At 38.3% G+C, this 27428-nt stretch overlaps 1 protein-coding gene across 1 annotated transcript in view; it reads left to right on the plus strand.

The window, feature by feature from the left end:
• The window catches only part of trdn (triadin), a 38393-nt gene extending 12157 nt beyond the window's left edge, over positions 1-26236 (plus strand). The window contains exons 3-34 of the mRNA XM_084377009.1: positions 1501-1545; positions 3030-3155; positions 4803-4829; positions 5706-5732; positions 6032-6291; positions 6529-7999; positions 8636-8779; positions 9099-9302; positions 9381-9443; positions 9596-9634; positions 9899-9934; positions 10045-10113; positions 10704-10739; positions 10910-10954; positions 11512-11565; positions 11678-11725; positions 11836-12084; positions 13167-13214; positions 13301-13339; positions 13521-13553; positions 13728-13766; positions 13861-13911; positions 14068-14115; positions 14242-14289; positions 14427-14468; positions 14572-14619; positions 14716-14832; positions 14931-14966; positions 16405-16431; positions 17344-17403; positions 18669-18713; positions 19357-26236. Of these exons, the coding sequence (XP_084233135.1) occupies positions 1501-1545; positions 3030-3155; positions 4803-4829; positions 5706-5732; positions 6032-6291; positions 6529-7999; positions 8636-8779; positions 9099-9302; positions 9381-9443; positions 9596-9634; positions 9899-9934; positions 10045-10113; positions 10704-10739; positions 10910-10954; positions 11512-11565; positions 11678-11725; positions 11836-12084; positions 13167-13214; positions 13301-13339; positions 13521-13553; positions 13728-13766; positions 13861-13911; positions 14068-14115; positions 14242-14289; positions 14427-14468; positions 14572-14619; positions 14716-14832; positions 14931-14966; positions 16405-16431; positions 17344-17403; positions 18669-18713; positions 19357-19508 (3776 nt within the window). The 3' untranslated portion in view covers positions 19509-26236. The remainder of the gene's footprint in view (positions 1-1500; positions 1546-3029; positions 3156-4802; positions 4830-5705; positions 5733-6031; positions 6292-6528; positions 8000-8635; positions 8780-9098; positions 9303-9380; positions 9444-9595; positions 9635-9898; positions 9935-10044; positions 10114-10703; positions 10740-10909; positions 10955-11511; positions 11566-11677; positions 11726-11835; positions 12085-13166; positions 13215-13300; positions 13340-13520; positions 13554-13727; positions 13767-13860; positions 13912-14067; positions 14116-14241; positions 14290-14426; positions 14469-14571; positions 14620-14715; positions 14833-14930; positions 14967-16404; positions 16432-17343; positions 17404-18668; positions 18714-19356) is intronic.
• The last annotated feature ends 1192 nt before the right edge of the window (positions 26237-27428 follow it).

Genomic DNA, 27428 nt, shown 5'->3' on the forward strand with positions numbered 1-27428 from the left:
TGTATTCCAGCAGTTCACGACTATTTTGCCTACATCTAAATGTAACACAAGCTGGCATTAAGTGACCAGCAGTCAGTTGTTCATCATGAGACTGGACAGGTCTTACTTCTTAGCTCACAGGAAACAGTGTAATACTGCACCATCGACCTTGGTTCACTTAAACAGATACTGAAGGTGTAAAGGATAAAAACAAGGCTCTCCTCCACTGCTGGCTAAATGTCTCCCCTTCTTCCTCTTCTCTACTTTTCATTTTAATATTGTGATATTTATATGTTTGTCTTCACACAATTTTTTTTCTTTCTTTTGTTTTTAGTATGATTTATTACTTGGTCATATGTTTCTCACTAACAGTGACGTAACTTAGTTGCCAGCATTGATTCCTTTCCCCCTCACAATATTAAAACAAACGTGCTCCCAAAACTTCATTAATTCTGTTGTGTTCAACTGTACTCAACTTTCTAACCCTAACATGAACATCTGTCTGTATTGCTTGTTCATTTTCTAATTTATTAAGCTTGATTTTCTGTAGATTAATAGGTCATGCAAGAAACCTGGACATCAAAACAAAACTAAAACATAGCAGTGCATATATTTTCACTAGTCTATGATATTGTTAATTAAATATCTTAAATATTCATGATTTCTTCTTTACATCAGTGTGTTGCTGCCATGCCAGAGAGAGAAAAGATCAGTTTCATGTTATAATGTGAATTGTTTTTATGTTAGAACATAAGAATTTATGTTTATAGCATCAAAATGTTTCATGTTATAGCAATTAACTATTTATCTTTTGTTAATGTGCAATGTTTTATGTTATGTAAAAAAAATGTTTTACAGCATGTTGTCAAATCATGACACATTGCAGTTAAATGTGATGATATAACATGGAAACATCTTGTTATAGTGTGAATGTAACAACAAAAATATATCATGTTATAATATGAAACATTTCAGTTTATAAGAAGATAAATAGTTTATGGTAACAAGACAAGTTTCTTGTCATAACAGTATAATTTAACACGTTCTAACATGAAACATTACATCTTATATCAAGATAAAAAGTATGTTGTTAAAGCAAGGAAAGTTTCTGGTTATAACGTGATAAGTTTGTGTCCGTAATAATGTGAAAACATATTTTTATAACAATAAACTTTTCACTTTATTAGGATCCATTTTTCTTTTCCTGGTTCGACAGCAATATGCTTCCTTATATCCTGAAATGAAGGACAAAAGCACATGAGAACAAATCAACACCTGCATTGATATTAATAGAAATATCATTTATCTTTTTTCCCCTTTCTGAATATTAATTAGAATTCATGTTTTCCTAACATACCACGGGCAGTAGTCTGCTTGTTACATCTTTACCATCATCATGCCATCACAGTGTGAACACAAACTTTATTGAACAGCGCTTCTTCCTTCCCTTCCCCTCTCTTTCTGCTTCACCAATGTGCTGAATGTCTTTGCTTACTGCCACTGTGTTTCTCATCCAACCAGGTCGTCAGCCCGTCAGGAAGGTTTTTAAGGATTCAGGCCGTAGAGGCAAGGCACCTTATCTGCTACTAACTCCTCAGACCAGAAGCTTTTTCTAAAGTCGCTGATAAAAACTACTAATTACCTAACATTGACTGCTTCTTTTAGCTATCAATGTTAGAGAGGCCTTCAAAACAACTCTGTAGAGTGAAAGCTGCTTCATTTCTGATGCTTGATGATGATGCTGTTCTATTCAAATATACAGTATGTTACTGGTAGTTTAGTTTCTGTAGAAGGGATATTTTCTGATGTGTATCATTTCTTGTTTATTCCCCCTTTTTTTTTACAATAATCTTTATTGTGTGCAGAAAAAAATGGTTCAAATATTTAAGTGTTTTATTGCAACCAGGAAGAAAAATAAAACATCTAAATATTTTTATATCAGGTGAGATTTACCAAAGCAGTCCCTCGCTTACTGGCTACAGCCATGACTTCCCCTTCTTTGCGAAGGGGTATCAGTTTGCGTTGAAAAGTTGTGGGAAAATCAGTTCTCAGATGAAGAGACATTTTTATAAATGATCTTCAACATATGTGATTTTAGGCTGTTGTATGTAATGTGGGGATCAGTATAAGGTCAGCGTACATCATCATGGTGGGAAAACAAATTTATAATAGAAAACACTCACACTCAAACAAGTCCCCGTTTACCTCGGTTGTTTTAAAAAATATGCTGTTTTGTTGTCAATCTCCTGAAATGGTATGTAGACTAAGAAACTTCAGACTTTCCATCTGCGTGGGGGTGAGTAGATGATAACTTACTTTTCATTTTTGGTAAACTGTTCCTTTAATGAAAAATGCATTGAAAACAGAGATAATGTGCATCAAAATAAAGCAACAAATATTACTTTTTTTACCTTACCTTTTTTTTTTCTGGTTTCGATGATAGTATCCAAACCTCTCTTCGGGATTCAGATCAGTTTAACTGCCCTGATTACAAATGAACCATGTTTCAGAAGTGTTTGCACTGGGAACACTGGGCCTCCTTCATCAAACTTTGTTCAAGTTCATATTCAAGCATTTGGTCTCTTCTGTCTGTTTTAATTCAAAGCAAAGTTCACATTTTCAGTTGTGTTGACTCTGACATAATAAATGTGATGGAGAAAAAACAACAATATTCACTTGATGAACGAGGGTCAGTGTGATTTTTCAAATGCTTTTTGCACAACAATATGTCATGTCGAAGGCCTTTTGCAGTGGCTAAACTGGAAGGTGGGTCATCACTGTTCTTTAATAGAATAATCAGTTCCTGGAATCCAGATTTTAGTTTTCACCACCTGTAGCCCCATCCCAGTTTAACCCTTCGCTAAAGAGTTCATGTTTTCAGACATTTCCTTGTGTGCATTGAATGAGAGTTTTGTCTGCACTGAGAAAATGTATGAGTAAGAGTTCAGAAACTCTTACTGAAACTGGATATGTTTGGCCACGAAAAACAACTTCATTCAGACGGACTGTGTGACTGATCAGTTGGTGTGTTCATGTCCCTGCATCACCAGGAGGCCTCAGCAAGGTCGGCTCAGACCCCATGAAGCTGGTCACTGATGCCGTGGAGGAATCAACAAACCTGTTCAGTGTGATGTTGAAGTTTGCTGCCAACCTGGTTGCTCCTGAAGAAGATGAAGGTACATGTCACAAAGCACGCAGGAAAACAAACGGTGAATCTCATCATCGTAAACATGTTGGATTTGTTAAAGGTTCAGTGTGTAGGATTCAGTGGCATCTAGTAGTAATGCTCCAGATTCAACCAATTGAAAACCACTTGTCTCCCTTACGGTAGCCGCTAAAATATGAGAAATATGAAAGTCACTCTCTAGAGCCATTGTTTGGTTTAAGTTTGGGCTACATGGGCTAAACATGGCAGACTCTGGAAGAGGACCTGATCCCTTTCTAGAGATAAAAAATATAAATATAAAGTTTACAAAAACGCAATTGTTATTTGAGTTATATACACTAATACACCGATCAGCCACAACATTAAAACCACTGACAGGGGATGTGAATAACATTGATCATCTCATCACAATGCGTGTTCTGCTGGGAAACCTTGGGTGCTGGCATTCATGTGAATGCCACTTGACACGCACCACCCATCCAAACACTGTTGTGGACCAAGTACACCCCCTCATCACAACAACAGTACCCGATGGCAGTGGCCCCCCAGCAGGACAATGTGCCCTGACACACTATAAATACTGCTCAGGAACAGCTCGAGGAACACATTAAAGGCCCAAGGTGTTGACCGGGTCTCCAAATTTCCCAGATCCCAATCTGATCGAGCATCTGTAAGACGTGCTGGAGCAGGTCTGATCCATGGAGGCCCCAACCCCCAACATACAGGACCCAGAGGATCCACTTTAAAACGCCCTGGTGCCAGACACCAAGGGGAACCTTCACAATATTAGGCAGGTGGTCATAATGTTATGCCTGATCGGTGTATACACTAATGACAAAATTATTAGGAACATTATGTTCCAATAGATCTTTCTAAATCACACAAACTGGACCTTTAGATGAAGTAAATAGAACAAAACTGTGATTACAGCAGTGGTGAAATGTAACTATTACATTTACCTATGGCTGAAGGTAAAAACAAATTTGAGGTACTTTACACAAGTCTTGTTTTAATGCCACCTCCTGCTTCTACACCACTACATCTCAAAGGAAAACACAGTGACGTTTACTTCTCTACTTTTATCTGACAGCTTTAGCTGCTCGTTACTTTACAAATTCAGATTTTTGCACAGAAAACATATAAAAAGCTTATAAATATTACATTTTGTTATAAATGAAACTACCCAAAAGTTTATACAGCTGAAACTATTAGATAAATCAACTAGTGGACTCTGCCAAGAATGAACTTGTTAAAGTGGTTTGTACAGTTATTGAGAAGGTGTTACATTGACATAATTTCGTCCCTATTTTTAGAATATTCACAGACTAAACACTCAATCAGCAGATTTATCCAGAATGAAAAGAATCCTTTTTTCTGGTCATATAATAATATAATATATGATATTGTTGATATTGATATTAAGTATTTTTACTTTTAATACTTTAGTACATGTATTAATTAATACGTAGTACAGTTTTTGGATTATGCTTACATACTTTCACTTCAGGAACATTTTCAGTGCAGCTTTTTACTTGTAACATTTTATATTAGTACTTTCACTAAAATCTGAATACTTTCTCCACCACTAGATTACAGTTTATTATATCAAATTATGACATTACAGTGCATTTACCCTTTTCTTTCTCCTCTTCATTAGGAAATCTATACGCAGTGAGAAAAAAAGGTTTGTATTGATGCTTTTTTTAAAAATGTATTTCCTGTTGCGATCATCATTCTGCTGCAGATAAAGAGATACAGCCTTGCTCGCTGCTATGAAAGTCTTGTTCATGCTGCTCTGCATTTCATGTGCTGTTCTTTATATCATTCTTTTTTTCTGGGGAGTTTGATTGCACAACCGAAATGTTCTCCCTCAAGAAGTAATGGTAACCAGAAATGTATGTGCTACAGTTTTACTAAAAGTGTATCAGTGCAGTACATTTGTGATTTCATTAAAACCCACTGGAAATGGCATGTTAGTCTTTAAGATGGATGATGATGCCACTGCTACCGTCAGACATAGATAAGTGACTGTGTTGTTTTGTTAAAAGCTCCCAGAAATACATAAAATGTGTGGCTGAGGGACAATAGGAAGACAAACATGGATGTAGGTGACAACAATTGTGATAGTTTCAAGCTGACTTGATATATGAACGATCTCAAAGATTCAAGATGGTTGGAGGAGGAGGAGGAGGAGGAAATGGAGGTGAAGATTAAGAAAGCAAAAGGTATTTTATGACGACTGTTTGTCTTTGAACATTTAGATTAACTCTAGATGGACATTATCAAACCCTTACCCTTGTAACTGTAGTGATCGAGACAACACCATTAAAATGACTATACTAGCAAAAGTTAAAAGGTATGTGTTGTTTCTTTTGTTGCCCTAATAACTCTCTTATCAGAAGCTTGTCTGTTTCTCATTAACTCTCTACAATAACGGCTTCAACTAAGCTATTAAACTTCTACTAAAACTGACAAAATACTGTATGTGAGTTGTCACATGTTTGATCCAGTCAATCTGTTTGTTGTGTTGCTGATTTCCATTATTCTTTCTGTGTTCTAGGAGAATTCCTACCATCCCGAAGTAAAGGTTTGTACCACACGTTTGGCTCATTAATAATTGAGCTTGATTGTTTACAGATGAGAGGAAATGAGAAACTTCTCAGTTCTTGACGGGGAGAGGTATATAGGAACCTAATTTCCTTCTCATAGCTACTTCACAAGCTAAGTGTTAGCATCTTCTTACACTTCTCTAACGTGAACTTACCCATTACATCTTCGCCTCCCACTTGAAGCACTTTATTCCTCATTTGATCTGTTTGATTGATGTTTCATTAAGATCATAATTACGGAGTTAATTAGAATAACATTAATTTGTTTTTTTTACAGTTATAGAAATGCAAGCAAAGCCGATACGACCAGCGATTGAAGTCGTGGAGGAGGAAGCAGAGGTGGGGGAGGAGGAGGGAGAAGAGGGAGACGAGGTGGAGGCTGCTGGGGAGGAGGAAGAGGAAGAAGGACTGGAGGAGGAGGAGGAGGAAGAGGAGTATTATGACGAGGAAGAGGAGTATTACGACGAGGAAGAGGAGTATTATGACGAGGAAGAGGAGTATTATGATGAGGAAGAAGAAGAGTATGAGGAGGAGGAAGAAGGAGTTGAGGTGGAGGAGGAAGAGGAGGAGGAGGAGGAGGAGGAGGGAGCAGAATCTGCAGAGGAGGAGGAGGAGGGAGCAGCAGCTGTAGAGGAAGAGGAGGAGGGTGAGGAGGAGGAGGAGGAGGGAGCAGCAGCTGTAGAGGAGGAGGAGGAGGGTGAGGAGGAGGAAGAAGAGGAGGGGGCAGAAAAGGTGGAGGAAGAAGAGGAGGAGGGGGAGGAGGAGGAAGAAGAGGAGGAGGGAGCAGCAGCTGTAGAGGAGGAGGAGGAGGAAGAAGAAGAGGAGGGGACTGAAGAGGTGGAGGAAGAAGAGGAGGCAGATGAGGAAAAGGCAGAAGGAGCGGAAGAGGAGGAGGAAGAAGAAGAAGAAGAGGGAGATGAAGCAGCAGCTGCTCATGAGGAGGAGGATGTGAAGGCAGAGGAGGAAGAGCAAGAGGAGGAAGAGGCTGTGGAGGTAGCTGCAGAGGTTGAGAAAGATGAGGATGAAGACGAGGAGGATGAGAAGGAACCTGAGGCAGCTGCAGCTGAGACTGATGAAGATGAAGATGAAGATGAAGTGAAAGAGGAAGCAGCAGAGGCTGATGAAGAAGATGATGAAGTTTCTCCTGAACCTATCTCCACTTCTGAGGATGAAGAGCTAGCTGTGTCTCCTGATTCTGACTCTGACGCTCCTGTTGGTGTCACGGACAGTGATGAAGACCTAACTCTGCCTGATGAAGACGATGAAAAAGATGAACTCGACGACACTAGTGACGATGCATTCACTGACACCTCAGACGTCAGTGAATCTGCAATTCTCTCCAGTGATGAAGAGGAGGAGGAAGATGATGACGACGATGATGAAGACGACAGATTAGCTGAGGGTGTCGTAACAACTGACAGTGATGACGTCCTTGCAGAAGACACCGCTGATGAGCTGGAGCTTGACCTTCCTCCTCTTCCTGCTGCTAGTGAGGAAGATGAGGATGACGAAGTTGAGGATCATAAACTCGATGAAGAGGAAGATCTTCCTCCTGTGCCTGCTGTCGAAGATGATGATGACGACGATGAACACCTGGAAGAGGAAGTTAAGGTTGCTGAAGACACTGATGAAGATGATGATGATGATGATTTTGACGAATCAGACGAGGACATCTCCGTTGCCTCCTCAGAGCACTTTGCAGATGATGAAGATGATGAGGAAGACAGTGACCTCAAAGACGAGGACCTTGACCTCGATGTCCATGTTGACCTTGACGAGGATGATCATGACAAACTTGATGATGTCATCGAAGAGGACATCCATGATGATGATGATGATGATGATGATGATAAAGAGGAGGAAGAGGAGGAGGAAGTCGACATCCCTCCCTTTGAGAGTACGGACAGTGGAGTCTTAGGTGATGAAGATGATGACGACGATGACATCCTTCTTAAAACAGATGAAGAATCTATCGGAGAGACTGTGTTCAGTGATGACATCTCCTATGACACGACCGATGAAGATGATAAGGATGATGAAGAAATTGATACCAGCTCATTTGAATTCAGCTACGACTTAGAAGACGACAAAGAGGTCACAGAAACATTTGTTGACTCTGAAAAAGATGATGAAGAATTCACATCGGAGTCCTTAGCTAGTGAGGAAGAAGAAGATGAGGACGATGATGATGGTGATGATGACGATAAGGAAGATGATGACGATGTTGAAGACATCTTGTTAGCAGGTACCGTCCAGAATTATTGATAACTTTCATTTATAGTTGTGTTTAACACTGGCTAACGTTTTTGTTGCTTAATGACCTTTATATATTTTAATTACATGTACATTTTCCACCTACTGTTATTACATACGTTCAATGTAAAGTGTCACATGTCATGTTGAGTTAATGTGGTTAACTTGGTCTGATTTAAATTAAATTAATGCAGATTCATACATAAACTTCATGTATTTATTCAATTATTATATCAATGTTAAAAATAATAGTCTCTCTTTTCCTTAAAAACGCTATTATGTTTCTGAATGAATAATTTTGCGTGTTTGTGGGGTCCAAATGGCTGTTTTGTTTATCTCTGGGATGGGACTTGACCTTTTATCAGTTCTCAAGTGGTCGAAAATGGTTTAATTTTGCAACAAAACCAATTAACCCAAACAAGCATGATAATAATTACTTGATAACTCTGCATTCTATACAAGGAAATACATTTTTGCAGCCTTTTTATTTATGTGTTATCATTTTTCTTTTATCATCATTCATTACTTTCCTAAAATGTTGCCAAGCATAACACAATACATTAAAAGTACTCACACTGTAACTTGTGTGCAGTGGCTTTGTAGTTAAACTCCACTGTGTGTTTTTCAGCTGCCATGGCAGGAGCATTCACTGTCCAGGAGGAGGCAGTAAAGACCGAGGGAGACACTGATGAGGATGAGGATGATGACGAGGACGACGTCAAACAGGCTGCTGATGAAGACAAATCTGAGGAGGCTGAAGCAGAAAAGATCGGTGAGTGTCACACATCCTCTGTTTTACACACTGTTAAACAACATGAGCTTATCGGAGCTCATTTAACACATCATTAAACTGTTTCTCAGATAAATGTTTAAGTTTATAATTTAATTTTAATTAACTATAACAACCTTGGTATGAAAAGAGGGATGACAGGCTGTGAACATAAAACCTAGAGTATACATTATATAGACGTAAAATTCAAAACTCTTCCTTTAATTCCTTTCCTGCTCCAGTTAAAGCAGAAAAACTCCAGCTGCTCTCCGTTCTTACATCTGTCACTGTGTCTCATGACTATAATAACTTTCACCCTCAGTTACCAGCCATCCTGCTGCTTTTGACCAGGAGGAGGATGAGGGAGAAGATGAAGAGCCGACAGCTGAACTAAAGAAAACCGTAGATGAACCTGAAGACAGAAAAGAGGAGGAAGATGAAGATGCCGATGAGGAGAAGGCTGCAGTGGATGTGATCAAACCTGTCCCTGAGCCTGAGGAAGAAGCACCAAAGACTGATCCCACAGGTCAGATAAAGGCTCGCTACAGCCATTTTATCACATTTACCCTCACTGTGACTTACATTTAATACTTTGTGATTTCAGTGTGTCCCTGTATGCACTCTGGGAAGGCCAAAGAGTCTGTGACCAAGACTGCAGAGAAAAAAGGTTTGAAAGTATACAGTATCACATCCTTATTTTAACACATTGTCAGTGTAAGGTCTTTTTACATCATGATACCTTTAGATACTGAGATATCTTAGTGTTTAAGTCTTTAAGTTTGTAGCTTTGAGTCTGTGATCTCTTGTTTGTGTTTCCAGAAACTCCGAGGAGAGTTTCAGCAGTGAGGAGGAAAAAAGGTAAAGACAACAATTTGCGGTTTTAAACAGAAGGATTCTCATTAAAGCCACCACAAGAAAACCTAAAATATTCTCCAAATACAAATCAAGCTAATCTGCGATAATAAAATTCATGTTTAAGGTTTTTTGGCAGCCACCATCTCCAAGCTAAAACTAAACATTGATAGATGGAGCAGGCTAGAGGCAGAAATCAGACATGTTTCTAATGCAGCATTGTGACACATAACCAAGCAAAGTTCTTTAATTTTCCATTTCCATTTCAAGAGCCTGAAGCTGTGAAGACAGAGCCAAGAAGGAACGGTAACAATAAACACTATATGTACAGTGTTTATGTCACCTTGTATAGTTATAGTTAATCCTTGTTGTTATTGTGGTGTAATAAAGTCAATCACGTGCATGTGTTTTTCCAGCTCTGCCAAGAGTTGCAGGTCTGGGCGCACCAGTTAGGAGAATCAGGAAGATTCCTACAATTCTCAGAGGTACTCAGAGTTGAACTGTCCTATTATATATGAAGGTCTTCGTATTAATCAGGATGTTGGAACTGAGTGTAAAGGAAAACATTGTAGGAAATACACCTGTAATCTATTAAGTATTAAGCTACACCCCTTTTCTTAACTATAGTGACAAAACTCTCACACACAGACTGAACCCAACAGCACGACTCAGAGGCAGTTCATGTTTTTTTCTTAAAAATCAAGGTTTAGTTGCCGAAACAGGTCGGTACGCTGGAAATCCGAAAAGATCAGGCAAACAAATCACAAGCAACTTTGTTTTATTGCTAAGCTAAGCTAAAGAGCTGCCAGATGTGGTTTCATATTAATTGTACAGTCATGAGAGTGATACCCATCATATCATCTAACTATGCACCAGGAAACAAACGTTCCCCAAAATGTTGAACTATTCCTCAAAATCTAATTTAAACTGTAAGAGTTTTCAAAACATCACATGAATTGAATATGACTTGAAATGTATGTCAGTCCTTAGCGCTTAAACAATTTCACAATTTCTTTCACAACATTGTTCCGTCTTTAATTAACGGAGTGTTTTCTCCTCTACTTCTAATCCAAAGCCAAGAAAGCAGAGAAGACCAAGACTTCCAAGTCAGGTAAGTGATTGACTTTATACAGCAGTATCTTAATTCACAGATATGCCTCAGGGGGCTTTACAATGTGTTCAGCATACCTTGGTTCAGATAAAGAAACTGAAGTAGGATTGGGAACACAGCTTGGATATTCTTGTTGTTGTGGGACAAAAACAAACATTTTTCTTTGACAGAGACGGAGACCAAGAAACAAGAAGAGGTTCCAGTATCTGAAGAAGGTGTGATACTCATTTCCATTCTGACTGTATGATTTCAGATTTCATGCTACGACATATATGTTTCTACTGCTGTTCATTAATTCTGTCTCAATCAAATAAACAAATAAAGCAAAGTAAAAGATTTTTAAAGTACCAATTTACAAATGTAGATATAAGAAGTTTTCAGATAATACTGTGTAGAAATACTCTGTTACAAGTAACAGACCTGCATCCAAACTCAAAAGAACTGTTACTCAGTCTGCAGATTCATATATATCATTTTATTGCATTATAATTATTGCTTTATGATACATGTGTACATCATTTTAATGTTGCAGCTGGTAAAGATGGAGCTTATTTTAGTTACTTTATGTGCTGCTGGGTAGCTTAACCTATGAGATTACAAATGTATTAGTTGATAAATAATATGCAAAGTCTCTTTAAGTGTCAAATGAACACAGCAGGAGTAAACTGAATGTAGACTAAAAAAATAGACACAAGCTAATAGATAAAACAGCCATTAGACATGGCAACCAACAAATATTTATATTCTACATATTCATATATGTCTGTTTCAGTTGGCCCTTGCAGACCTGCACCTGTCTACTGCCCGTCTCCACCTGGCTGGTACGGTAAGTAGAAAGAACTCTGACACATTGTGAAACGTTATCATACAGGGGAAATAAATATCTGATTTTGAATGTCAAACTGATTAAAAACTCAAATTTACTCTGTATTTTCTAGTTCATCACGTCGTCACCGACAACCCGTACCCTCCTCCCACCATGCCAGGTATTTACACTGGTGTCATATCAACTCTAAGTGATATAATGTCAGAGAAGACTTTCTTTAGCGTGTTATGAGCAGTGGTTTCATAGACTTTCCATGGTCCATTTGTTCAGCTCCCTCTGCTCCTGTTCTGACTGCTCATCCCGTCCATCCTGGAGCTCCACCGATGCAGCATCTTTATCAGCAACAGCCACATCCGTACTATGCACAGTATCAACCATATCCACCGCCAGTGATGCAGCCTCAACCAGAACCAGTCCCACCAGTTGAACCAGTCCAGCCAGAAGCCAAAGAACCAGAGGCTGCTGATGAGCCTGAGACTCCAGCTGCTGAACCTCAGCCTGCTGTGGCTCCGGTCCACGGTGAGGAGACTGAGTGGTTATCCATAACAGCAAACATACAGGAAGTGCTGATTCAAATGTTTAGATCGGACTTTCTTACAAAATCCTGTGTAAGCCAGACTTTTATAAACCTTTATAATTTTATATTTGGAAAATGTTTTCACATTAGAAAAGGTTCAGAAAATACCTCCGAACGACCATGTAAGGCTGCAGAGCTGCACAGAAGATGCAAATGATGACATACTTTAGAGATAAAAAAACAATTCCAAGTGTTAAACATAATGGTAAATGTTACATGCTGTGCACCACAGAGGTTAAACTTCAAGATCTGTGTGTCTGACATGGTTTTTGAAGAACAAATATAATTTCCTCATTAAAATCCTTCAAATGGCTCCTATTTCAAAAATATGAATATGCAAATATTTTTATTTCACAAGTTTAAAGATAACATATGTAAGATTTCAGCATTAACATGTTTAAAAACAACAAGATGGCATCCTAAATGTTTCCATAAATGTTAAAACCCAGAGAAATCATACATTTATGGAAAGCTAACAGTGCGTTTGATATGTTCGGCTGTCGCTATAAAATGTGGAACAGAGTCGGAGAATGAGGGAGGAAGTCCCATAACATGACTAAAAGTAACCTGAATAAAACTTTAATACATTATCTCTTCCGTGAATATTTCTGCCGGTGTCACGTAAATAGACTTTAACAACAGCAAAGTTACCTAAAAAGCACTTCACAGAAAGTATATAGAGTCATTAAAGCGACTGGCCTTCCTAACACAGAGACGTCAGGGGAAAAAACATCTTTTAATGGGATATGAACTCTACATAATGGGCCAAACAAAACGATGACTTTATAGTAGACTAGTCCAACTTTTCATCTATTGTTTACTGGAGCAATGGATAATCTGTTCCTCCTCGGGGTCAGCACAAGACTGCCCAGGCTGAAGGGGAATAACCTTCAGAAACTTTGATTTACAATGTAAACACATACCTTAGCTTCAGAATATGAATGGGTGATCTTATTGTTACTGAGACTGACATTTAACAACATTTTTGCTTTTAACTTACTTACTCAACTCCTCTCTCTTAAAGAACCAGGGACTGTTGAGGAAGAAGTGAAGGCTGCCTCCGCCAAGACAGGTACAAACCATTATTTAAGCTCACTTACATGATTATTTTCTCTTAATTACTGCAGTGAACCGTTATTCATTTCTGATATTTTCCAGCTGCAAAGAAGAAAGAGAAGCCTACTGATTCAGATAAAGGTACTGTATGCTTCTCCAGATCCACCAAATGCTTTATTTGTCAGCAAAAGGCAGCATTGCCCGTAATAAACCGCAGCTGCAGTATTTAACAGTGATGTACAATGACACAATCTGCTGTATGAATGCGTTCATTATGGAAAATTAACTCCGCACGGCCATTTCACTCCAATTATCCCCTCAGAGGCAGCAGCAGGCAAAGAGAAAACAAAGAAAGGTAATTTATGTTTACAGCTCAGTAATTTGGTGTTTTCCACGGCGTGCGCTTGAGTGTTGTAAGAAATAGACATAGACAACAGACATAGAGCTGTGTGTTTCTGTAAATACGCTGATAGAATTACACACTTCAGTAAGATGAGTAACATCATTTAACACGTTTTGCCTGTTTTAGGAGCCGCTGTTTCAAAGGACAAAACCAAAGCAAAGAAAGGTGATAAAACACTGTAACTAACTATGGTTATTTTAAGGAAGATTAATTTTAATTTAACATGTATTTTACACTAATTGAGTGTGTTTTGTCACAGAACCAACAGCAGATAAAGAGAAAAGCAAAAGTCCTGCATTGGCTAAGAAAGGTAAAGCTTTTCTTCTTCACATGAACAAAATCAGTTACTCAGAGGGATATGAGGGGATGAGAAGACTGAGAAGTAATCAACATAATGTGAAAATGGCTTTATGATTTATTGATTTATTTTGTATAACTTTGATTCGTTTGTTTTATTTTTTACCAGAGCCAGCTGCAAAGGAGAAAACTAAAACTGCCACAGCTGCTAAGAAAGGTACACATGAACAAAATAAAATGAAAACAAGCTCCTTGGAAAGTTGTAATATTGCTGTATGAGAAGACTGAGAAGTATTCAACATGATGTGAAAATGCTTTTAAGATTCATCGATTTATATTCCAGAGCCAGCTGTAAAAGAGAAAAGCAAAACCGCAGCAGCTGCTAAGAAAGGTAAAACATCATTAGGCCAGAGGGTATTAAAAGTTCGAAAATTACCTAAAAAAACTGACACCAGCACGCTGCTAATATTTCACCAAGAAAACAAATTATTCAGCCCACTAATCATGACTCTTTCCTCATTATGTCAGAGCCTGCAGCTGTACGACAGAAATCAGCCTCTGAAAAGACAGGTGACTACACACGCCAACGCTCGATTATTTGCATAAAGCCAATCATCAAACATGTCAGCGTCATGAAAGATGATTGGAAACTAATTGTTTTTGCTCCTCTCAGAAGCATCACCTGCCAAGGGCAAAGCCAAAGCATCTACAGCCAAGAAAGGTAAAACTCACGTGAAACATGTATGAGTTCGCTAAAATGACATATTGTATGTTTTGTCTCAGTCATCCAACCCTGAGTTTAATTTGTCGTAAACAGATCCAGAACCACGGCCTCAACCGATCAGACTGAGAACGAGACTAGAGTCTGGGAGCAGGGCGAATGTGACCTCTCAGGCTAAGGAGGACAAACCCGCCAGATCTTCACCTGAGCCAGGTAACGTGTCAAAGTGTCGCTTGTAAACAACCTGCAGTACCTTGAGTATTCTCTGGCCTGTGGATCACAGCAGGACTCTTGATTTCTTTTTTTTTCAGCCAAGACAAGATCCAAATTGTTGGCGGAGAAGAAAAGTAAGTTCACATTTATTTATTACGTTATTTGTTTGTGGATTGAATCCATTCTGCAGATAAAAAAACATCTGGCAGGAAATATGGGATAACATGCAACAAAGGTTCATCTGGATTAAAGTCAGGGACTTTGCATCTTTGCTGCTGGACCACCATGATACCTCAGAAGTTTCTGTATACATTTTTTAAATTAGCTATTTATTTTTAAGCCTTCTTCGTTCCAACTATTGTAAAACTCAACAAGACCACCTCACCTGCCTTTTTATCATCAGTCATGTCTCAATAATTTATTTATCAGTTTATTTGACAGGGACAATACATAAAGGCATTGTTACATCCACTGTAATTGAAATGCAACCGATGCAATATATATCAGAATTTTATTGAAATACAATGTACTTTTGTACATTGATGATGGTGAGGCTGACAAGGGCAAGGGGTCAAAACCAGGAATGGCAGGCTAAGCAGGCAAACAAACCTGACAGGGAGCAGGCAAGAATCAAAAGTGCAACAAAAACAGACAACGTCCAAAATAAATGCTCGGGAAAGGGTGGAATGCTAGACACATTAGGTACTGCTAAGACAAACTGTCATGTAGAGAGGGAAACACACACTACATACACTAGAGAGGGGAGGATAACAAGGCGACAGGTGAAACCAATCAGACAAACAGGAGGGAAACAGACAAAGACGTGTTTCAAAATACTTTTCAATTTAACTTCCTGCATTGAAAATACAAACTCATGAGAAAAATCTGAAGGATAATTATACATGTATTTAAATTGTGATGAGTACAAATGTCTGCAAGCCTGAGTGGCTCCCAAAACACTTTTAACTGTTCCATGGACGTGAAAGACATTTTTATTTCATTGATATTCATAAAGGTTTCTGTCGAGCTCCACCTCGAGCCTTTAGAATCAATTTTCTGCTCATGTTGACTGCTCGACAGCTTGTGAAACAACTTCTATAAAGCTTTATTTGGCTCCGGAGGATAGAAACAGATGAACTACTGCCATAAAACACAAGTCAAACCGTGGACATGCAGGAAAAAGACATTTGTCTCTAAAACCAACAGTTTTATATTTGGTAATGTTGAGTCTTGACAGACATCTATCAGGACATGTCACACTTGTTGGAGATTATGAGATAAAATGGGCTGTTTTATGCATGATAAAATTCTAATTAGAGACATGTCAAGCTGTGTTACACTCAGAGGGGAATAATATGGCAAGAATACTAAATGTACACCACAATTATAGAGAGTTATTTGGCAGGCTGTAATAGGGCTGTCTCTCCTCACAGGCAAAGCTGAGAAGGATGAAAAGAAATCTGTCAAACAGGCTGAATGTATGGCTTAGAATGAGAAGTGGACTTTAATGTGTGCTCTTTACATTTCATATTGATCCGTTCCTCTCTCTTCTTTCCTCCTCTGGCATTTTAGATAAAGAGAAACAACCGGCACCAGCCAGTGAGTATGAGAGCATCTCAGTTATTCATCTCCACTGCAAATAACATCCAGTCACCATAACGACTTTAACACTAACATCATGTGAATGGTGTTTTTTATCAACAAGTCAAACTATTTTTTCATGTGGAGGATGTTTTATTAAAAGCAGCATCATCTATGGTCATTGATGGGATCTCAGTGCACTGCAAAAAGACTCCAGCAAACTAAGGAAACATCTTCAATTCTAGGCTAAGTCCAACATGGGTATTTTTTTTATTTTTAAATAGGATCTCAGGTATCAGTACCAAGGCAACAGGTAATTTTTCCTGAAACCAGGACAAAAATGATTGGGCAGGGAAACATGGACGCTTTTCACAGAACCCTCCTATTGTCAACAGACATTTTTGTCTTTTTTCCATCATTGTATTTTCATTGTCCATCCAAATACAATATGATATCACAACACACGGTCCGAGCAGCCCAGTCATCAGGATATAACGTTAGCAGTTAATGTTTCTGTAAACCACAGATACATTTGAGGATGACGTTTTTACCAGAAGTAGCATATCATGTTCACATGATATGATCTGTGGGGACATTTTGGACCATCTGTGGCAACCAATACCAGCTATTTTTCATAGGAAGTAGGACCATCTCCAGCCGTGAGCGTGGCGAGCAAAACCGTGTTTTTTAAACCAAGCCATGATGTTTTCCTTACCAAGTGGTTTTTAGTGCCTAAACCTAACCAGAGCATAAGCACAGCGCTGTGAAAATTCAACCCAAACCTACTAGATTGCAACATAAAGACACGTTCAGTTTTTAACTTCTGGCGATAGGGTTGAGTCCGAATTACCATTTGCCAGTGATGCTACACACACTGATACAGTAAGACCCAATCAGGAAGTGAACGTAGGTGTCTGCGATCATTTCCAGAAATCCAAGTTTCTGCCCATTCAGACGTCTACACTGAGAACAGGAAGAATTTTCCAAAAGGTCAGTTTACATTGTCCTAAAACGCTGTTTAGGTCTGAATGACAGACCATAGAAAGAGCAACGTTTTAAGGAATACCTGTGTACGTGTGGACAGGGCCTGAGAGTCTTGTCAGTTTGTCACAGTTTGTTTTTTGTTGTGGTTGTTTTTTTTTGGTTCACAATTGGTTTTAAACCTGAAATCCTTGAAGGTCGGAAGTTGAAATTTTGAATTCCGACCTCTGACATCGACTACAATGTAATAGGAAAAATAGGACTGTTTGGGAGATGTAAATCAAACCCTGTTTGAACACGCCCACACAGCCCTGATGAGACATTACCAAGGCGACATAAATAAAAACACCTTTATGGGTGGACTTAAGGTGTAGGGGCTTCATGATGATGCCTCGTAGCTGCATATGAATGTCCCACCAGTCAAAAGAAGTGATAATTGGATGAATGGAGAAACATGTTTAAATGATTAAAACAATAAAATGAACTTCTATTCTGTCATAAAGCCGTGTTTGTTTGCAGTCATGTTTGATAAATGATGCTTCTCGTTCATAGAGAATGGAAACAGAGCGTCGCGTAAAGCCTGAGGTATTCACTTAATTTCCACCATCTTTCCACGGGTTAACTCAATACGAACAGACATTCACTTTTAATGACATTAGCACCATAAGTGATTAGGATTTAATGAGATGAAGTGATTGAGAAGAGATTACTGGCCTTTCGAGCCGCCTTGAGTCATCGGAAGAGATTATGGCCTTTGATGAATAGAGCAACAATAATACTTAGCTGGATTGATTAAATCCATGAACCAGAACCCATTAAATTGGGGGTATTAGTGTTCTGTTCTTATTGAGTCATCCAGTGGAGTATAAACACCTCCCCCACTGCCCCGAGTGACTCCACACTTTCCAAATATTAACGTCTGACGCTGTAGCTTCTGTTTTTTAAGGGTGTGATCAGAAATAGTTTGATTTTTCTGGCCTTCATCGCAGAAAAATGTATTTAAATGTTTTCTGTTTGTTAATGACATACATGAAGGAGATATATGTTGACTTGTAGAAAAAATGTAACTTCACATTGTCTTTAACAGGTGAATGGAAACATAGACAGAACATCTCTGCGTGTTGTTTGAATGACACTCTTTTTCTCCTCTTTCCAGGCTGTCTTTCCTACTTACATGCATGTGGACACTCATCATTTTTTCTTCTTTCTCTCTCACACAGACACACACTGACATACCGACAATATATAAATATATTTTAACCTATCTTTTGCAGAAGAGCCCCAGTCTGAAGACAATACTACAGAAAAGAAGAAACCTGGTAAGAGTTGCTGAAATTTCTTCAGACATTGTTTCAAAAAGTTTTAATTGTAAGTGATGGGTCGTTACTGAGGGCAAGAAGCATCCGAATAGGCCCTGATGACTACTAATGACACTGTAATGACAGTAACACAAATAAGTAGTGGTTTTGTATAAAACATTTTCAAACCCTTATCAAAAATCGACTTTTTTTCATCGATTATCATTATTATTATTTGCTGTTATTGGATAGCTGACTGTTTCGATGTGTTTGTGGAGGCCTTGCTGCCTTATAATATAGCCACAGCCATCCCCTCCTCCTCCTGCTGCGACAGGTGGCTTATAATCATATAATGTGAACATGATATACCACACTTGGTACTCATGACAACCTTTGACGTATCTGTGGTTTGCAGAAACGTTAACTGCTAACATTATATCCTGGAGACTGGGCTGACTTTCTTTTCCAGAGCAACCAGAAGTTTAGTTAATTGCTAATATCTTGTTTAACTGTTATTGTCTTGCTTAATACCAGTGTTAGTTTGGGTTAGGGTTCAGTTTAGACTCCATTCTCCTCTTTACTATCAGTATAGTCAGCCATCATCCCCTTTTATTTGCAACCATCCTGTTAACAGTCATGTATCCATCTCCTGCTGTCTTCACAGGGCAGAGATACTTCCAGTGCATTTACATCCCAGGTAAAAATGCACAGTACCCCTTACGACCTTTCAGCCCAGCCATGTCCCCTGCCATGATGCCCCCTGCACTCAAGTCCATGCTGGAGCAGCAGAGAGCAGGGAGGACGTCGGGCCAATAGGACAACCTGAACTCTCACCTCATGTCTACATAGCACTGCATCCCCCAGTCCAGCAGGGAGCGATGTTTTAAATCTGTGAACTCCCTCAATTCTGAGGAATACCACAGATAAGAGAATAAGAGTGGACAGAACTATTTTGTCTTTAATTTATTTGTATGTTTTTTTTCTCTCTGTGTGGTCGAGCTCCTGGGGTTCCTGTTCATATTTCACGATTTCCTTTCAGCTGTTGCTTCACTAGTCGTCACTGCTTCACCTCGCTTGTGTCTGAGATATAATATAATCACCAACATCCAATATGTGAATATTCTTAACTCATTATGTACATAATGCATATATTTGTAATTTAGGCTGAAATAAACATACACACCTTTGGCATGTTGTTTTTCACTTCACACAGTCGAAGTCAAATTTATTATAAACTCTCTATTTGATTTAAAATGTATACTTTAAGGCACTAGCACTGACAAAACAACTGTGCACAATTAACAAATTATTTGTGGGGGTTTTAAAAGATACTTTTTTAAGGTTGCACATCATATTTGGAAAAAGAAAATAGTCTCATAAACAGGGTATCAAATGGTAATAAAAAATATTGAGAAATGAGAATAACAAATGGTTTTTAATGCGATTACAGTAAGTATTACTTGAATGGACATGTTGCAAATTTCAGCTTCGGTTACACTTATTAATAACCACCATTAATAAATGGGGAATTAATTGTTAATTAAACATTAGTTAACAGTTATTATGACTGGTGTTTATAGTACTAAATAGTAGTAAATACTGTGTAGTTCTATAAACATTGTTTGAATGGCCATTATAATGTTACAACCGATGTTTATAAACCTTTACAATTGTTTAATAAATGGTTTATAAAGATAACTTTTAACTAAAGATTAATTAACTATAAATAAACATCTTTTTTTAGCTATTAGGGTTAGGGTTATAGCAATGCAGATAATAACATTCATGCCCTGAGTTGTAACTTGAAAAGGTTTATTTCTACCCATAGATTTAAATTTGTGTATCATAACAAGTCAGTTGTGTTTTGCTGCTTCGCTGCATCTGCAACAGATTAGAATGTTAATATTTGGGGGTCAAATCCCAGGAGCTCCCACCGTTAATCCAAGCAGCCTCCCTGTCTCTGATCATAAACATCCATCAGTCTCATCAACATGTTGAATGTTGAGTGATGAATAATGATGAGATGTGTTAGATGATCTCATATCAGGCTCATTTCAGCGGTGTCAGCATGAAACTGCAGGACATGCGACTGTATGTAAAATCACCTTAACATGCCTCATTTAAAATAAAGGCACTGTGTTTTCTTATTTTTAAAGACATAACTTTGACATGTTAAGTGTAATTGTTGGACTTTTTTCATTCCCAGACACTGAGACGTTTTGTTTTAATGTCTGTAGAAGAAGTCGCTAATTTAAAAGTGTCCTTAACTTCAAACGGGGCAAAATAAGGGCTTGAAGTTAAAGTTTACAGTATATGATCTTGACATCTGATACTTGAATTCTGTTATGTTTATAGAATTGGACCTTTATTTCTAACCTGACGTGCCAGATGGTTTGTTACACAGAACAATCTGGAAAGGCAAAGGTACTATGAGAAACTCTTGTCTTATTCCATCGAGAGAACCTTCAGTGCCGCTCTTTGCTCGTCTTTCAATGAAATAAACTCCCCAGTTCTGATATAACTGACACTAGCAGCAGCTATGCTAACCTCCTGAGGAGCGGCCATTGTTGTTTTCAAACGAACAGTCGCTTCTCTTGCAGGTCGTCACATCTTAACCTGTAGCTGCCAGTAGTTCCTCATAAGATATTGATTGGTAGCAAGTGCATAGCGTGAAGCCTGGCAAGATGGATTTACAAGATCTTGTGACTTTGTTCATTTTTACATGTAAACTCTTAAACCTGAAAAGTCCTTGATGACAAGCCAGTTTCTTGAAGTTCTTGAAGTTCATGGCATCAGTGGATTAAACGTCATATTTCTGCATGTTTGATCACATTGGATATCAAACTGTCTTATTTTAACTAGTTCGGAGACGGGGAGTCTGTACAGAACGACTTTGATGTGACCAACTAATGAGACGCTGTGATGTCTTCTACAGTGGATAAATGTCATTTTTTATCATCAGCTTATTTACTAAGCCTGATACTTTGTCATATTTTCAGTTACCTCACTCACTCTGGTTTTGTACCTGACCAACAAGGCCTGATGACTTGTTGTTGTTGCAAAATGGCAATTTGCTGTTGTCTTACTGAATGAAAACTTCAGACGAAAAGAACCAAAAGGGGTTTTCACTCTGGGCCTAATCCTTGGATAAGACCCACATTAGTCCAGGGCCAGCTGTAGTGTTTATTCACTTACAGTCCCTAAGCAGTAGATAATCCCAGAGGTGTCCTGCTGTTAATTCCTCCATGTTTTTATAGTTCACTTTCACCTGAAAGTGACATGGTAACAGAGTAAAGCACTTGAACAGTTTCCTAAAGTTATACCAATACCTTGTAAACTGACTTAGAGCTGTTAACTAACTGTAGACTGATGTTTGAGGTGTGGCAATAATGTGGGGCTACCACACCTTTAGTAATCCTTGTTGCACTGCAGGTCTCTCCCCAGGAAGTCTTAAAGGTGTGTTCAGACTGAACCTTTGAACTGAACTTTCAAAAGTGATGGACATGCAAAGTCAATGGAAAGATGTCAGTTGATATGACCTGCATCATTTCATAGGTATTGCAAACTAAGGTCAGGATGCATCTTAAAATGCTTCCACCAAAGGCAAAGTATCCTGCCAACATGTCCTTATACCTATACGATTGAACAGGTCGATTGCCAGTGACCTCCAAAACAACATACATGACAGCTGGACAGTACCAGCGACATGCGTACTGGACCTTTGTCGTACTGTTGCAGTTTGGATAGTGTCCTGACACACCAGTGAGTGTGTGTCTTTGGCCCTAGTTGTTGCAGTGCGCCCTGCACCATTGATACGAGTCGGCCCTTGTCGGTGGCTTTTCGGCTGACTGATGGTTGAATTGGTGGCAGAGCTGTTCAGCTAAGTGAATCAATGCACGAGTACAGTAACAGAAAAAGAAAGGGATGCCTTCTGTAACTCTTGATCTGAAACATCTCTATTAAGGTGCTATATTAGTGAGAGTGGTGTAAAAATCTTCTGGTTCCCCTCCTTGAACAATTATTACATTCTTCCACCACCTTGGGTTATGGAGAGTCGTAACTTATCATGCAGGCACAGAACCTATGAGCTTATTGGCTGTAGACTGTGGTCTTCGCGGTGTGTTTAAGGGCAGCTTTTTGGCTGAGACATACGCGGGAGCAATTGGCTTTCTTCGCTGCAGGTTCTATGATGTTGGTATGATGTGTCTGGGCCACCAAGAAGAGATTGTGGTTTGGCTTAAAATAAATTGTTTACTTAAGTATCTTCAGTTACATCCATAACTCAGGTTACATTATATACATGACATAAGTTAAGTACCTTATATAACTCACCATGAACTTTTAGTTTCACATTTACTTCACCTGACTTCCTCCTTTGCTGCCGTAATAATTACTCTGGCCACTAGAGGTCGCCATCTAGACAAGAATCATAAATATGGGTCATAATAAGCTGTTTGCATGGTTGACCTCGGTGAACATTTTTTAGTTGCATGTTCACTCTGAATGCACCTTTAAAGTCGCTGGTGTGAATCTGGGTGAGAACCAACTGCAGTCCAATTAAATCCGAGTCAGTTCATTGCAGTTAGCATACTGATACTTCTAACTACAGGCTTGGCTTTTTGATTTGAGTGTGAATATTTAACCCGAGGCTTGATGTGAACTCTGGGTTGATAAGTCTGAGTGTGAAATGAGGTTAACTAGACCTGGGCTTTCTGTCGGCCTGCAGGGTTTAGTTCAACAGGCCTAAGAAATGTAAGTGTGAAGAGTCCTCATGTTTCATGAATGAGATCAAATGAGTCCTGACAACCATTCACAGTAGCAACCCACTGAGTGTGTGGTTGCTGGAGTGGCATTTATAAAGACATCTGGTGTTGGTGTTTACTTCAGGTGTTGAACCTTTTGTTTGTAGATGAAAAATGTTTAAAATCAATCATATTCCAGTGGGGAGAGGCAGCAGTAGGTTTCTGCTCTGGAGGCCTTCAATGGCTGACATCAACAGACGTTAATTACACCATACAGCTGGAGCTGTGCACTGTAATTATGCTCTTACTTTATCTAATCAGAGCTCACTAGATTGTACACAAGACGTTTCATAGCCTGTGTGAGATCCTAAAAAAAGTGGAATATTGGGTGAACTCTTCACTGCATCTGTGATTACGCCTTCTAAATATTGAACACTAGCTTGTGAAATGCTGTTGAGAGCAAGTCATTTTATTTCCTGCATGATGTCACTATACTGCAGCAGTTTTAAATGGTACACTGTATGCAGTTGAAGCAAAAATGTACTTCTCAGTATGTTTCTCTTCAGTTTTTCAGTAGTTTTAAGATTCACTGAACCACAGTTACAGAGACCTTGTTATATTTGTTGATTTGTGCCTTCTCATCAGAAACATTTTGGACTGGGTTTCCTGTATTTGTTGGTCAGTGACTTAGTATTTTTTTGTATTTTGATAATTTGACGTCTGTTATCCACAAGTACCACATAGACTAATACTCTAAAAGACATGCTGCCATTAAAGGTTTCTTGTGGAGTTTTTTACCACTAGTGGTGCTGTAGAGCAAAGATCCAGGGAGCTGGTCCCCGAGGAGGACGTACAAATAAACTTCAATTACTAGACACTGAGCATCAAAGCCAACATTTTTGGACAATCTAACCTCGGAAACATTTAGTCACTAGAAAACTCTGATATATCCCGTACCTTCACATAATTACGGTTATCAACAGTTGGTGCTGGTAAAGAGGTTACAAATCTAGAATTGCTGTACAAAGTATCTTTAACATACAAACAAGACTAGTCTGTTTTTGAACTTTCTTATCCATCTGCATCTGAATCTGAGATGGGACATCTTTGTTATTGTTCTTTTGAGCATTTAGAAAAATGTTCAACACTATGAGCATGAAGGCTTGCCGTTGAGCAATGTGCTTTATAGAGAGATAAAGGAATATGAATTTAAGTCAAATTTATTGACAAAATATAACAACACATCCTCATACTTAAACGACTCAATGGGTCAATTTGCCAGTGACTCCCAAAACGACATATATCACTGTTCCCAAAGCAACACGACTGTTAAAGCGTACCAGCGACAGGTGTACTCGACCTTTGTCATTCACTTAAAGTCTGGTTACGCTTAGGAAAACATTGTGGTTTGGGTTAAATTCACTATGTTCCTTATATATCCTAAATTACATGGGTTACATAGGTAGTTTCAGTTACGTTATGTATGTGTTGTAACTTAACTATGTTATTTTGTTGAAATAACTCACCATTGAATTTTTGTTGATGAATGTCTTGTGCTTGTTTTACCCGACCGTCCAAGCCAACCTCCTCTCTATGTGGACTTTGCCACTCTTTTTACTGCTCCTCCTCACTTCCTCCTTTGCTGCTGTAATAATTAATACAGCCACTAGAGGTCACCACCGAACACGAAACATAAATATGGGTCGTAATAATTTGCTCACACAGTCAACTTACATTGTTGTTTCTCTGATGAGGACGAGCTGCACGATAATGAAGTACACTAGAAAGCTATGTTAAAAGAGGTGAACCAGCAGCAAATGTTGGATGGTATCAGATTACATGGATCCTAACTTGCCTGTGCAGATTTCAGGTGATTTAGAACCAGGTTTATGTCTGAAGGAAACTAAGTTTCATACCTGCTGCAGTATTTTCAAAGTAAATGTTGTGAAAATACCTCTTACAAAATGTAAAGCATTTGGGATGTTACTTCAAATACACCAATGTTTACTTACCAAACAGTATGATATTACTGGACTTTTTTTTTGGACTAAAACCTACAGTTTTAGTCTGAAGGTTCAAGATTTAAAGTCAGTTGGAAATATGATGATTGAGTTGTAATTTCAACAATAACAGCAACAATAAATAGCTACATTAATTTTGTTCTTGGAACATTTTATCTGCTGAACAAATATGGTTTGAGGGTGTTTGGTATTTTAGGGAGATCAATTATTTATTGTACATGATTTCTTATGTAATTTGCATGATGGTGTAATTTAAAGGAAGATTGCACCACGTTTTTGAGTTTTCATTCAGGTCCACAAAAGAATCCCTCTCCAGTGTAAAATACACATCAAACAACAGTCTGTCAGATTGTGTATAAAGACTGTAGATTACTATGTTTATTTTATGTGTTAAACTCTGGAGACTGATCACCTCATCAGGTCTCGCAGTGAAAGAGACAAACTGGTTGCACATACACTGGTTTGCTCACAGAGGATGTGTTTTGTGTTGTTCAGTCTCATTAAATTGTAATGTGGGCAAATATTTTAAATACGTTATACAATATAAACTACCTGTTGCATGTATTATAAAGCAGAGGTGTAAGTTGTTATCACATGATAAGGCTAGCAGCCTAAGCCAATCAGTTTTAAGCATTTTAGGAGACAAATGTCATAAGTGACAGCTCAGGCTGCTGAAGTGGCACTGAAGGACTCTAGTGAGAATGTCTGCTGTGGTAAAATGTAGAACACAATCACCAAAATGCATTTTGTGAGTCATAATTTCAATAAATATTTGCAGAAAGTTGTGAGGTCATTGTGTCTTTCTTCACATGTATTACAAAATGGAGTAACAAAACAGGTTGTATTAAATTTTGTTAAGAGATTTGGGGTTATGACAATATGGGATTAGAATTATTTTCATATCATGGAACAAAATCTCTCAATTATCAAATAAAACTCTGAAATGTGTTGACCAATAGAGACTCACCCCTGTGTATATATTGAGCTCTTGAGGTAATTTGTTCTCTTTGCTGTTTCTGTTTCTGTGTTTAACTGTTTTTGAACAAAAGCTCTGAAGTATATAATTATGATAATGAAACAAAAGAATGACCCAAAAAGCAAAAATACAAGTTAAAATTTAATTAATAAAAGTCCCTTTTGACTACAACATGCCCCACTCTCATGTCAAGAGATATGTCTCACTCTTTTCATTTACTGTGGTACTGCAGCACCGGGAACAATCAACATTTATTTATAAAATGTTGTCTTTCTAGTTCCCTTTCATGCTGTCTTTGACACCTGCCTCACTTCCAAGACTCAGGTGATGGTGTTGATTTCCTGCAGCTGCAGTTGGTATTGTTACAGATATAATATGTAACATTTCTGCATTTAAATCACTAAAATGTCTAGACCCTTTGTTATGTAAGTGTTCTTTTTTTCACTTACATTGTTATAAATGTGACAATGTTCAAACCCAAGGAAATCTGTAATTTTGTACAAGGTAGCAGTGAGTTTCATTTCGTGAGGAAGGAAGTTGGCAAGTGTCGATAAATCATAACATGAATGAAACTCTAAAAGATGACCTCATTATTAACAGCATTTGCCTGAGTCAAGTCAGATAGATTTACAATGGCAGTCGTGGTTGTTTAAAGGTGCACCATGTAAGAATTTGAAACACTCAAAAACAACAATTATTAACAGAGTGTGAAGAACTAACAGTTTTGATCATATGTCAAAGAGTCAAGAGTATGTCAGTTCGTGCCGGTTCTGCTCCGAGGTTTCTGCCTGTTAAAAGAAAGTTTTTTCTCAACACAGTCACCAAGTGCGTGCTCATGATGGAAATGTTGGGTCTCTGTAAATCAATTAATCAGTGAGTAGGCTATGGTCTAGACCTGCTCAATCTGGAGAGTGAGATGACTTTTCTTGTGAATTGGCGCTGTACAAATAAAGATTGATTGATTGAGATTGAATACAAAACATCTAAGTATTGTGTT

The sequence above is a fragment of the Pagrus pagrus genome, assembly GCF_965226575.1.
Source record: "Pagrus pagrus genome assembly, chromosome: 16".
Classification (NCBI taxonomy): Eukaryota; Metazoa; Chordata; class Actinopteri; order Spariformes; family Sparidae; genus Pagrus; species Pagrus pagrus.